The 13,274-nt window shown below is 38.9% G+C and overlaps 1 protein-coding gene and 1 long non-coding RNA gene across 7 annotated transcripts in view; one reads left to right on the forward strand and one right to left on the reverse strand.

The window, feature by feature from the left end:
* Positions 1 to 13,274, reverse strand: part of HDAC4 (histone deacetylase 4) — a 3,124,471-nt gene that overhangs the window by 120,947 nt on the left and 2,990,250 nt on the right. For all 6 annotated transcript variants that reach the window (XM_044075061.1, XM_044075057.1, XM_044075060.1 and 3 more), the window contains one exon: positions 8,279 to 8,363. In XM_044075061.1, the coding sequence (XP_043930996.1) occupies positions 8,279 to 8,363 (85 nt within the window). The remainder of the gene's footprint in view (positions 1 to 8,278; positions 8,364 to 13,274) is intronic.
* On the forward strand, positions 10,104 to 10,349 carry LOC122804875. Its single transcript, XR_006365249.1, has 2 exons — positions 10,104 to 10,196; positions 10,285 to 10,349. It is a non-coding gene; the product is annotated as an uncharacterized LOC122804875 (long non-coding RNA).

Consider the following 13,274-nt stretch of genomic DNA (forward strand, 5'->3'; position numbering starts at 1 on the left):
ATAGTTAGGAATATAGTAAAGATTAGTTTAGATGTCTTCTGTATTTATCTGAGACTGTCCTGTAATATTGTTTTAAAATATTTCCTGTGGTTTTGAACTCTGAAGTTACTGTGTTCAGTTACTGATTTAAACCTATCTTTGTGGTTGATATTTGTGAGATATGTTTAAGCTGTCAGAGTACTTGCATATCGATTTGGTGACACTATACAGGCCACTCTAATAGCCTTGCTTGGTCAGACTACCACTTGGATTAACAGTAACATTACAGAGTAGGATTGGACACCCATTGTAAGGGCCTTAAAGTAGCTGATAAGAGTGGTTGGTGGCAGTGGAAACTATCTTATAGCTTGGGCAGAAGAGGGCATTGCTAGTAAACCTGTGCTAGCCTTTCAAAGGTGTGTCTGCATGTGTGTGTGTCTGTATATAAATCAAACCTCAAAGAGTGTGAATGTGTCAGCTGCTTGGGCAAGGACATGGAACACTGGTTGGACAGAGAGGGTGCAGGAGGTTTTAGCTTAGCCACTCAGCTGAGATCTCAACCCAATAGCTGTGCCAGTGGGGAGTCTTTTTGGGGATCTGGAGAAAGAGGGAGAAACCAACCCCAGTCTGATTGTGATCTTTGTGTGCTCTTATGGGAAATTGCACTTTACTGTGTGTGTACTTGTCATCCTCCCAGTGTGTACGTCCCCCACTGTTGCCAGTGGTGAGGATTGAGGCTCCTTGATTACAGGGCTAGTGCAGGGGTGTCAAACATACATACACGGATGTGACCATCAGCTACAGCCTCTTGCATAAATGAGTACATCTCAGATGTTTGCTTACAATCAAATTAATGAACATTTAGATAATGACCTGCAAATGCATTTCAGCTCTCTATTGTGAGAACTGTACACTGCAATTCACTGCATCCCATGCTTTGCCAACCTCTTAACTGAAAAATCAGAGACAGAGTCACAAACCAGGAAACAGACTTTAAATATTGATCTTATATACTTAAAAATGTGCTAGTATAACCAGTTTTGCATTAGAAAGCATTTTCTGAATGATATGCAGTTAGAAATTCACATATGTCATAATTTAGTGACTGTAATCCACATCACTATGCCAGAAAACCACAAACTATACAAACAAGGAAAAGAACAAACCACAAATATGAGACAAAATTGGGAACCACTGAAAACTATGTCATCTGAGTACACACACACTCACATACACCAGAACACATATATGATCATCAGTTATAACAACATGAATGTCTGTATACTTGGATATCAGCTTGAGACAAAATGAATGAATAAATGCATAAATAATGGCCCAGAAATATCTCTGCTAGCTGCTGTCAGAACCATATAGTGCAACCCACTGCAATTCTTTTCTGCTCGCTCAAAGTTTTAGCTCTACAGAGACAAAGACCAAAAATCAGGAATAGATTTCAAATATTTCTCTTATATATTCAGAAAACTGCTGGAATAACAACCCTTTGCATTAATATGTACTTTCTGAATGAAATGAAATCTGACATAAGATCTGAAACTCACATGCTTGTCATTATTTATGACTGCAATCCACAACAATTTGCTATAAAGCTATACATATTTCAAGGAATAGTCTAAAATACCTCTAAGCTTCCTTATTCAAGGATGCTGGACAAAGCCAAAAAATGCAGAGATAAAGCCAAAAAAGGGACAGTTTTTAAATATTTTTGTTACTTTACCTGTTTGTTAACTGGACAAACTGCCCCTTCTCAATGGTTATGTAGAAACACTGATAAACGGACTTGCTCAAAGTCACACAGTAGGCAAACATATAGTAAGTAAAAGGAATCAAAGTCTGTACTGTTGTTCACTGGAAGCAGTTTGTTAGGAATTCAAAGACATATTTCAGTGCAGTAAGTGCTGGACAACTCCAATTCATTTAAAAAGTTAACGTGTTGTATACACAAGCATTATCTGAACAATGAGAACTGTGAAACTGTAATGAGTGGCATCACTGACTGGCTATATTCCTCAGTGGTTTACCAGAAAATGAAGAATTTAACAAAAAGCAAGCAAGAATTTGATACAAAATACAGGACAACACTCTAATTCATTAAAAAGGTAAGAGAATGACAAGTGGTGCATGGATACACAGTTTCTAAATGATAAGAACTAAGAAACTAACTACTGACTGCCTATAATCAATCCTCAGTAATCTACCAGACAATTAAACATTTTATGAAAACTGTGAAACTCTTTGAGTAGAATTATTGACTGAAGGCAATCCTTACTGATTTACCAGAAAATCATACATTTTCTGATGGATGGTACAATATCAGGCAAAATCATAGGCATTCTGCAAAATCAGGGATAGATGAGATGTAGATAATTCTTACTTCACTTAAAAAGTTAACAGAACAACCAACTAGTGCACAGACATACATTTTCTGAACAAAGAGAACTATAAAGCTGTAATGACTGGCATTACTCATTGCCGCTAATCCTGACTTACACAAAAAAATGAAATAATTTAAAAGGGATGGCAAAAATATGAGGCAAAAATCAGAGATGTTGCACAAAATCAGGGACAGCTGAGAGAAAGAATCTGTCTGTTTTCCTGGGACTATGCATAAATACTTACACATACACAGAAATACACTCATATACTTGCATGTATGCACATGCCAAATGCACTGTACTGTTACTTATCATATCCACTTTGCCGACTGTCTTTCAGCACTGAGAGGTACCACTTGTTTTTCTTAAAAGACCACCCTACTGCAGACTTGTCTGCTAATGGCCTATTTTGATTGCAACAAGCTCTATGAAGTCTCTCTTTCTCATTGGTTTTAAATATGAGACAATGAAAGAGAAGACACTGGAGATGTCACACATCAAACCAGAGCGGACCCAGTCATCCAGGTTGAGAAGGCAGAATAGGAGTCACTCTTTGTTTTTTCCTCCTCTATAATGCTGACATTTATGGGTCCCTCCAGCTTACACTACCCAGGAGGCTGCCTAGGTTGTCTTGTGCTAGATACAGCCCTGTCTGAAACTCCCTCATAAACCTGGTGGTATACTCATCCCAGATTAATGGAAGAGGCGGTGGGACATAATACAAAGGCAACAAATTGTCATGACGGATGCCTGGAAAACACAATGATGGAGCAGTGCTAGAAATGAAAGTCTGAAACAGTGCTGTATCAATCAGCATGGCAATATTTACTGCTGACTACACTAATGGAAAGTAATAAATCTACCATGCTAACTGCCATGACACTGTCAGGACAGTGCTACTTGTTGTGGAGCAGTTCTGAACAGACTTCAAATTCTTTGCTCCTGCTCTTATGGGTAGTGCAAACTATGTTTTATTACTTTCCTTAACGTCTTGACAAACGAAGGTGTTACACTTGCTCACACATGCAAGCCAACACATAAATGTTACATACAGAGAATAAAACTGAACCATAATCATTCCATCATACTAAATAAGAACATTGTGAACAATCACAGCTTTGAATTATGTTTTGTATACACACACACACATATATATATATATATATATATATATACATACATATACATATGTGTGTGCTGTTTAGCTTTATACCATGTGCACAGCTGACTACCTTTTTCATCATGCAGTGTTTTCCTCTGGGACCATTACTCATTGTTCTAATACCCTGTACCAACACTAAAAGTAAGATAGTATCTCTCAGACCCTCAAGTCTGTTATGAAAATCAAATGAAATTCAATATATTATGAGGCATTAAATGCTCCTTAGGTTTAGAAGAAATATGTTTCTTATGTGACTTTTATATCCAGTACTCCTTACTGATCCCAGAAATATCCCAGTGAACTCCATGTTGCTCTACCTGCTCCTTCTATGCACCAGCCACTGGTCACCTGGAGCAGCTCAGTTCTAGGTTCCTGGCTACAATCTTTGCTAATAGCTACTGCACAGTTGGCATTTTGCATGTTGCTTCCATGTCTGTGTGGATCTTCCTTTGTTTTCTGCAAAGTATTTCTGCTTCCTAAAGACATTCTACTGAAGGAGTCACTTTATAAAAAAAACTTTTTAGGTTTTACTATAGCTCTTTTTCTCCACCAGCCACAGGAAGGGGTCTTGGAGTCTCTGGGATGTGGCCTTTTAACAAACTGTAATGCATTTATAAAATAAGTAACTACTTTAAACCATGCTGTTATATTTTTATAGGTTGTCCCCCACCTTTTTTACAGTGGAAATCTATCTGCCTATCTATCTGTCTAACTATGTAATCTACTTTCTCATTTATATTTAAGTGGGGGTACAAGACCACTCTAAAAAGTACAATTTCAGCTTCAGCCCAGAAGTGAAACAGTCAAGCACAGAACATTTACAATATATAGCACCAAACATTCCATATTTAACAGAAGCAAACCAAAAACCTTTTCCAAAAAAAAAAAGAAAATATATTAACTGCATCATATTCATGAAAACAAAAAGCTTTTAATCAGTATTTTACACAAATTCAAGGGTAGCAACAAATATTTAGACAAAGGAGAACTTGAACAAAACTGTAGATAAGCACAATATCACTCTGAAGTCACAAACCTTCTTTTTAGCATTATTCCCAGTTGTAAAACGACAATGCAGTAAAAACACAGTAACAGTTAAGTGCTTTCACCCAGGTATATCCCGAGCTTCATCAGAACATAAAAGTACTGTCTGTTAACCATTTTTATATCATTCAAAATTATTCCAGCCAATAATTTAATCTCATGCATATTAATTAAACTGATGTCATTGTTAAAATTCTTGCTCAATAACTAGTTCATCCTCACTTGCCTGTGCCTATTAAACTCATGGTGTTAAAATTATACCATCAATTCTTAAAAATCATACAAAATCAATAACTGTAAACTACACATTCTTGTCTAAAAATGAATAAATGTATTAAAACACACTAATCCCCCTAAAGTTTGGACACTGTCTTTACTCACATGGTCAATTAGACCTAGCTTTTTAGTTGCATCTAGTTTTAGATGCTAATATAATTCTTTATATTCTAAGCGAGCTTCCCATAGACAACCTCTAGCATCTTGTTTTATTTGTTCCAGGACAAAAAACTTAAAAATAATATCTGAACATTCTCTCTGATGCTTATGTAATTCATTGGTGTCTTTTTTCATGGTAACCTCATACATGTGTTAGTATATACACCTTCTCAAAGCCCTCTCGGTCTTGCATATATAAAAACTATACCATATTTGACAAATGCTGATGTAAACCACCCCCTTGCTGTTACAATTAAAATGTTCCTTAACCCTCATCTTGAATCCTCTATCCAGTTCTGATAAACCAGTCACTCCGACCGAGTTTCAGAGATTGATGGACTTGGTGGAGCGGACTGCGGCGAATCAGCCGAACCAAAACAATATTCTGAATACCAGTCTGCCTGGGAATCAGCTGCAGTTCCAGGCAGAAGGAATCCACCAATCATAGGGCATGAATGCGACACTGACAAGAATGAGCAATGGCGGATCTGGGCTGCACAGCCAAGTAATGAGAGGTACTACAGCCTCCTTGATTGGAAACAACCTGAATGAACGCCTTGGAAGAGGAATTAATGCAACAAACAACCTCAGTGGTGATTTTGACTTTTCAGCTTGGGCTGGTAAGCAGTTTAACTTTTTTGAAACACAACAGCCCAACGTAGATAAGTGAGGATGAACTAGTTAATGAGCAAGAATTTTAACAATGACATCAGTTTAATTAATATGTATAACATTAAATTATTGGCTGGAATAATTTTGAATGATGATATAAAAATAGTTAACAAACAGTACTTTTATGTTCTGATGAAGCTCAGGATATACCTGAGTGAAAGCGCTTAACTGTTACTGTGTTTTTACTGCATTGTCATTTTACAACTGGGAACAATATTAAAAAGAAGGTTCGTGACTTGAGAGTGGTGTGCTTATCAACAAATATTTAGAACTTAAGTATGCTGGGATCTTACAATGTAAATGCACTACAGTCTACAAGAGAAGTAAAAAAAAAATAATAATAATAATTTAGGTTGAGGGATGAAGAAATTAAACAGAGGACAAAGAGGGGGAGGGAAAGGTTCTCGGGAAAGGGTGGGAATGCATCGACATGAATAGGGGTAGTTGTTAAAGCATGAGAGGTATTATTAAAGACTCACAGACTGGCTGGACTACTAAAACAGAAGGTCAGTAACAGTCAAGAGCAGCCCAGGATGCATTAAACCTGCAATCTGTCATATTACCACTTCTGGACTTTCACCCCTAAAGCACTGCACAAAACAGCAAGTATACAAAGTGTGAAATAGTTATTACCATGTATATTCCACCACACAGGAAATTGATTGCAAGCTGATTTTATATATATATATATATATATATATATATATATATATATATATATATATATATATATATATATATATATATATATATCTACACAGACCGATCTACATATCTATATCTATATACACACCCACACACACACACACATATATATATATATATATATATATATATATATATATATATATATATATATATATACACACACACACACACACAGATCAATCTACATTTATCTATATACAAACCCACACAGAGACACACACACACACACACACACACACACACACACCACACACATATATATATATATATATATATATATATATATATATATATATATATATATATATATATATATATGGTTTACTATTGAGGAGCGGCACTTGGGCGACAGTCGGATAGCCGAACGTATAAGGTCGTAAACAAGGATGTTGAAGACAAAATAATCAATCTAGGAACGGTTTTAACATGGGTCGAGGTAAGTGTTCAGTATTATTCCCTACTACAAACAACTTCCCTACCTCGACCCATGTTAAAACCGTTCCTAGATTGATTATTATGTCTTCGACATCCGTGTTTATGACCTTATACGTTCGACTATCTGACTGTCGCCCAAGTGCCGTTCGCAATTTCAACAGTAAACCTATATATGTGTATGTGTGTGTGTGTGTGTGTGTGTGTGTGTGTGTGTGTGTGTGTGTGTGTGCATGTATTTATTTATTTATTTATTTATTTTTTGGGGGGGGGGGTACCTGGAACTATCCCCTAGCCTCTGATAAAATACGATCCTGCATAAACAGGATGGGCCACTCTGTCCCAACATTTAGCAGGCCTGTACATGTGCAGCTAGTACAACAGGCTGGTGCCCTAACCCCACAGGTCAATGAGAAGCTCTTCCCCAAATGTTGGAAAAACAGATCTGCAGGACTAGTTCTCAGAAGATTCACTGACTATGTGGTCGCCTGTGACCATAAATGTGTCAAGACCACTACAAAACAAGGATATACTGCACTTCTAAGTCTCAAGTTTGAGCAGCAGTCTGTAAACTACATTAAGAAATGAAAAGGCAAACAATCTGAATTTTATTTTCATCACAGCCTAAAATATGCATTTAATATAAGACTTTATTGAGATACAGAAATGTACAAGCCTGCAGTGTCCACATATTACATAAGTACACATCTGAAAAGTTCAACTTGTGCAATCTCAGGGCTAAACACTTTGACACATATTCTGAGGTATTAGAAAGATTAATTTAGGAATGTGTCTATTTAACAAGTGATAAGCAGTTGGAACTGAAGAGTACACAGGTCTGCTTTATCATAAAACAAGTACACCTACTCTGTAGCAAATATAGAGTGACTGCCCTCCTGTCTACTTCATTAAATTAAAAACAGTGTTCCCAGTGAGTGGTAGGATCACTCACTGTATATTGCCCACTGCTTACCTGCGGAGATAAGAAAAAAGGCAGTGTTAGTTATGGGCTCACTTCTTATTTCAAGGTATATGATTAGGATGGAAGAGAGTGATCCTTTATAGTGACTGTGCAACTCTGGAAGAAGCATGCATATTCTGATATAATGGGAATACAGAGCCACAAATCCTTACTTTAGAAAACTGGTTTGTTTCACTGTGAGGTGGTTTCTAGTGAATACTGTCAGGCTGACATCAGTTGGTCAGTGACGCACGATGATAAAGAATTTGCATTTGCACACTATGTGAAGTAATACGACTCTGCCTACATCCCTTCAAACTTGTCAGGTACGATGTTCTGGATGTCTGAAATCTGCACTGGGAAGTCTGTGTTCTATGTGCTACTCATATACCCAGTATAGAGGGAATAGGAATAAGTGAATTCTGTAGCAGCTTTAATCAACATTATAAAGCTCAGCAGTACAATCATTCACAGTTCTATGTGTCAACTTACTGTGTATCTCAATGACATTCTCCATTGAGCGAACAGCATTCAAATTCGGCCTTTGATGTAGAACTTCATTTGGAAAAGGCTCAAGCTAAATAAAAGAGAGAGTGAGAGAAAACAAATTTTATATATCGTCATGTCACATACTCACACAAATACATATTAGATCTGGACTTCTTGCTGCCACCTCCCAATGATGACAAATCTTCTAACAGCATCAGCATTTGACTATATCAAAAAGTGAGTGGTCAAACATGCGTTGAATGGCTACTGAAATTCAGTACTTCATTACACACATTAAAACTAATAAATATGTACTCACGATATATACTGGTCTGCAAAGGAGGGCTTCTTCAGTAGACAACAACTGAGATTTCCAAATGATTTGCAGACATCTGCGTTTTCTCTGTTGTTACACATTTAAGAGCTACCTGACTCTAACAAAATACCTAATCAAGTTATCTGTGACACCACCCTACAAGAAGATGTGATAGTGATTAACAACTGTAAAAATATCATCTTTAATGCAATGAAGTTCAGTTGCTGAAGCATACAGATCAAATGGAGAACAGGCAAGGTGGCCAATCATGAAGTTCAAGTTCCAGGTTTTCCAAACACAGGTAAAGATAGTGAACCTCCTCTAAGAGCCTATTTAATCAGCCACTACAGGGAAGCAATTTTCATATCTACAAGGTGATGTGCATACATGCTGTGTATCTTTACTGTGCAATTTCTAAGTACCAAATAATACAGCTACCTGAGTGCTGACCCATTGGTACAAAAGGCTGAAGACGATACAAATAACCAAAGTTTAAGTAGTGATTCAGATGCTGGAAGGGTGAAAGAGACTAGCCAAAGCCAGCTCACCCATCCTGGAGAGGGAAGTGAAGAGTATAACCCACTCCACTGCAAGAGCAGGCATTGATCAGGTGTGGCTATGTACAGCAAAGAAGTCAGGGGATGACCAAGGAAACATACATAAACGCATGACTGGCACAATGGCTGCTCCATCCTACTCAACTCCTGTCGGGGGGGGGGGGTGAACTGAGCTCTCATCTCAGATTTCTGCAGCAGGAACAGGCCAGGCTTTCATACTCACTGGTGAAATGAATGAGCTGGTGGGGGGCACTATCTGATGGAATGTGTAACGCTAAGAAAACATTTACCTGTAGAGAGAAAGAATGACAATAAAATGACACAAAACATCACCATATGAAGATAGTGAAAGTACACTTGTGTACATCTACCATAAATGTAGATGTTCGAGTGTATTCACTGTTGCAGCCATTACATTTGGGTAATCTGCTGGCAGGTTGCCCTCAGTCAGCCTGATTAACAAAGTCTTGGGTCCTGCATCGGTTGCCGTCCCTTCTTCCATGACGTCAGGTCGTCAGGGGTATAAAACATGCAGTCAATGCCATTACATCAGTTTTTCTTCCCCCAGATGTCAGGTGCCATCCAAATGGGGAGCAATATATATATATATATATATATATATATATATATATATATATATATATATATATATATACACACACATATATATATATATATATATATATATATATATATATATATATATATATATAAAATTAAAAACACAAAAAATATACATCCAAACAAAAGCAAATACACTAAAAAGGCTTTTAAGCATAGTAAAAGAACGTAGAGGTATAGTAAGAGAAAAACAGGGGGCTGGAGGGAAGGTAACCAGGACTGCAACAGTGAATACTCTTGAACATCTATATTTATGGTAAGTGTACATAACTATACTATGTTCTTCGTGTTTCACTATTGCAGTCATTATATTTGGGTGGATTCCCAAAGCTATGGTTGGAAGGATGGATTTATACAGCATTTGGACCAGCTATAAGGCCCTGCAGGACAGCAGTGGCAAAGCCAGCTCTGGATTTAGAGAAGAAAGGTACATGGTAATGTTTGGTGGACGTATGAACTGAGCTGGCCCTGCAGGACAACAGTGGCAAAGCCAGCTCTGGATTTAGAGAAGAAAGGTAAATGGTAATGTTTGGTGAATGTATGAACTGAGCTCCAGGTAGCAGCTTCTAGAATGTCTCTGGTAGGAACACCTCTGAGAAAGGCTGTAGAAGTAGATGCAGCCCTGGTGGAATGAGATCTTATCCCCTGGGGGATAGTTTTATCATGGTGCATATAGCAGAAACGAATACAATGGCTTATCCATTTGGAAATAGTCTGCTTTAAAATAGCCTTTCCCTCTGCCCCTGCAGCAAATGTCACCAGTAGTTGTTCAGATTTTCTTAGAGATTTTGTCCTGTTTAAGTAAAATCTAAGTTATCTGTGTACATCCAATGAATGCAGAATCCACTCCCCCTTGTTCTGTGCATTGGGAAAGAAAGTTGGCAAATGAATGGTCTGATTAAGAGCCACACTGGATACCACCTTAGGTATGAAGGATGGATTGGTCCTGACAGACACCCTGACCGCATGAAAAACAACGAAAGGCTCCACTGCCATAACAGCCTGTAATTCAGACATCCTTCTAGCTGAAGTGACTGCTAAAAGGAAAGCTGTTTTCCAGGAGAGAAATTTTAAGCATGCAGTAGCAGCTGGCTCGAAAAGAGGGAGATTGAGTTTTTCCAATACAAAATTGAGGTCGCAGGCAGGAGTTGGAGCTCTCCTGGGTGGTCTTAAGTTTTTGGCCCCTCTCAGATACCGCTTTAGCAGAGGATGAGAGAAGAGGGGAGGGTCTGTGTTGTAATGAGATGAAATGGCTGAGGCATGGATGTTTATGGAAGAAAAGGACAGGCCCTTGTGAAGCATCTCAGTTAAGTACTGCAAAATCTGAGGAATATTAGGCACTGCTGTGCTTATTCTTTATGATTGGTTCCAGGCACAGAACATTTTCCATTTGTCAGCATAAGATTTTCTAGTACTAGGCCTTCTCGCCTCCAAAATGACATCCATCACAGGTTTGCTGACGGATGCTAAGGGTCAATTTAGATGATTAGACACGCTGCAAGATTCAAAGTTTGGAGCTGAGTGTTCAGAATTTGGTTGTTCTGCTGAGACAGTAAGTAAGGTGTCTGAAGCAGGTGCCACGGTGGAAGGTGCGACACATTGCGCAGGAGTGGGTACCAGTGCTGGCGAGGCCAGTCTGGAGCAATCAGAATCATTTTTGGTTTGTCCTGTTTGACTTTTAGTAGAACTTTGGAGGGCAGAGGCAGCGGGGGAAAAGCATAAACTGATAGGTTTTTTCAGCTGAAGGATAGAGCATCCACTTTCCAGGCTTTCTGTGATGAGTTCTTGTGCAGAATTTGTCCAACTGATAGTTCTGGGGTGAGGCTAAAAGATCTATGTCTGGACTCACCCATTTGCGTGCCAACATGTTGAAAATCCGTAGTTCCAGTTTCCATTCGTGTGGGTCCATGAGATTTCTGCTTAGTTCACCTCCCAGAGTATTCAGCTTTCCTGGCAGGAATTGAGCTTGTACTTGTATTTGACAGGTCAAGGCCGTGTTCCACAATGCCATGCCTAGTCTGAAAAGGGGGTAGGAGTGTGTACCCCCCTGCTTGTTTATGTACCACATAACTGTGGTGTCTGTCTTTATCATTAATTGTCCTGGATGAAGGTAGTCCTTGAAGGCTGTCAGTGCATTCTGTACAGCTAGCATCTCTTTCTGATTGATATGAAGGTGGATTTAATTTGGGCTCCATTTGCCCTGAATCCACTTCCCTGCCAGACGAGCCCCCCAAGCATAGTCTGATGCGTCTGTAGTTAGGGTTTGGGCAGCAGGGGGGGTGGAGTAAATGGCAGTCCCTTGTTTTGGTGGCAGGCCTCTGCCCACCATAGGAACTCTAGCTGCAGGCAAGGTATGACAGGAATCATTGTTTCCAGGCTGTGACAACGCTGACTCCATAAACTTTTTAAGTACCACTGAAGTTTCCTCATATGCAATCTTGCATATGGAATTAGAAGAATGCACGAGGCCATGAACCCCAAGGCTTGCAGAATTTGTCTTGCAGATAGTAGGGTTTTTGTGGCCACCTGTTTGAAGTAAGTTACCAAATGAATTTGCTTTTCTGGCATAAGGTAAGCCATCTGGGCAGTTGTATTCAAGTTTGCACCTAGGAATGTAATCTTTTGAGAGGATACCATTTGTGATTTTTTTTTCATTTATGGTGTACCCTAGACAAGTTAGAACCCTTTTTACAAATGCCAGATGCTTTAGAAGAATGTCCTTGTTTTCTGTCTGAATTAGACAATCGTCCAGGTATGGATATATCTGAATATTTCTTTGCCTGCAAAATGCAATTACTGGAGCCAGTCACTTTGTGAAGACCCTGGGCACAGTAGATAAGCCAAAGGGCAGTGCAAAGAACTGGTAATGCAAGTAGCCTGCTTTGAAGCGGAGGTATCTTCTGCAAGATTCCCTAATTGGTATATGCACGTAAGCCTCTTTTAAGTCTAGAGTTACCAACCAGGCATCTTTGCCTAGCATAGGAAGCAACTGTTGAAGAGTCAGCATCTTGAATTTTGGAATGTCCAGAAATGTATTTAGAGTAGATAAGTCCAGAATTGGACGCCATGATTTGTCTTTTCTGGGTACCAGGAAAAGTCTTGAATAGAAACCTTGTCCCTTTTCCTCTTCTGGTACTGGTTGAATAGCCCCCATGTTCATGGGGGACAGTACTTGTTTCTGGGCCTCTGCCCTCTGATTTGGGGGCAGGTCTGGCCATCCGTTTGGGACTGACAATGTGTGGAAATGAAATCTGTATCCCTGGGATACTATATTTAAAACCCATTTGTCCTGGGTTATAAGTTGCCAGTTTCTTGCATGAAGTGCCAGTTTCCCCCCCCGAAGGGGCAGCTAAAAGGTAAGTGCTTGGTGAGAGCAGAGGGAAGTCATTGAGACTGTTTACCATAGGGAGGTGCCTTGTTGTTTCCAGATTTGGAGGTGGAGGCACCCCATTGTTTTGTTCTAAAATTCCCTTGTGACTGAAACCTGGAGCCTTTAGAATGTCTG

The sequence above is a fragment of the Protopterus annectens genome, chromosome 6.part0 (genome assembly GCF_019279795.1).
Source record: "Protopterus annectens isolate FY-2018-M chromosome 6.part0, PAN1.0, whole genome shotgun sequence".
Taxonomy (NCBI): Eukaryota; Metazoa; Chordata; order Ceratodontiformes; family Protopteridae; genus Protopterus; species Protopterus annectens.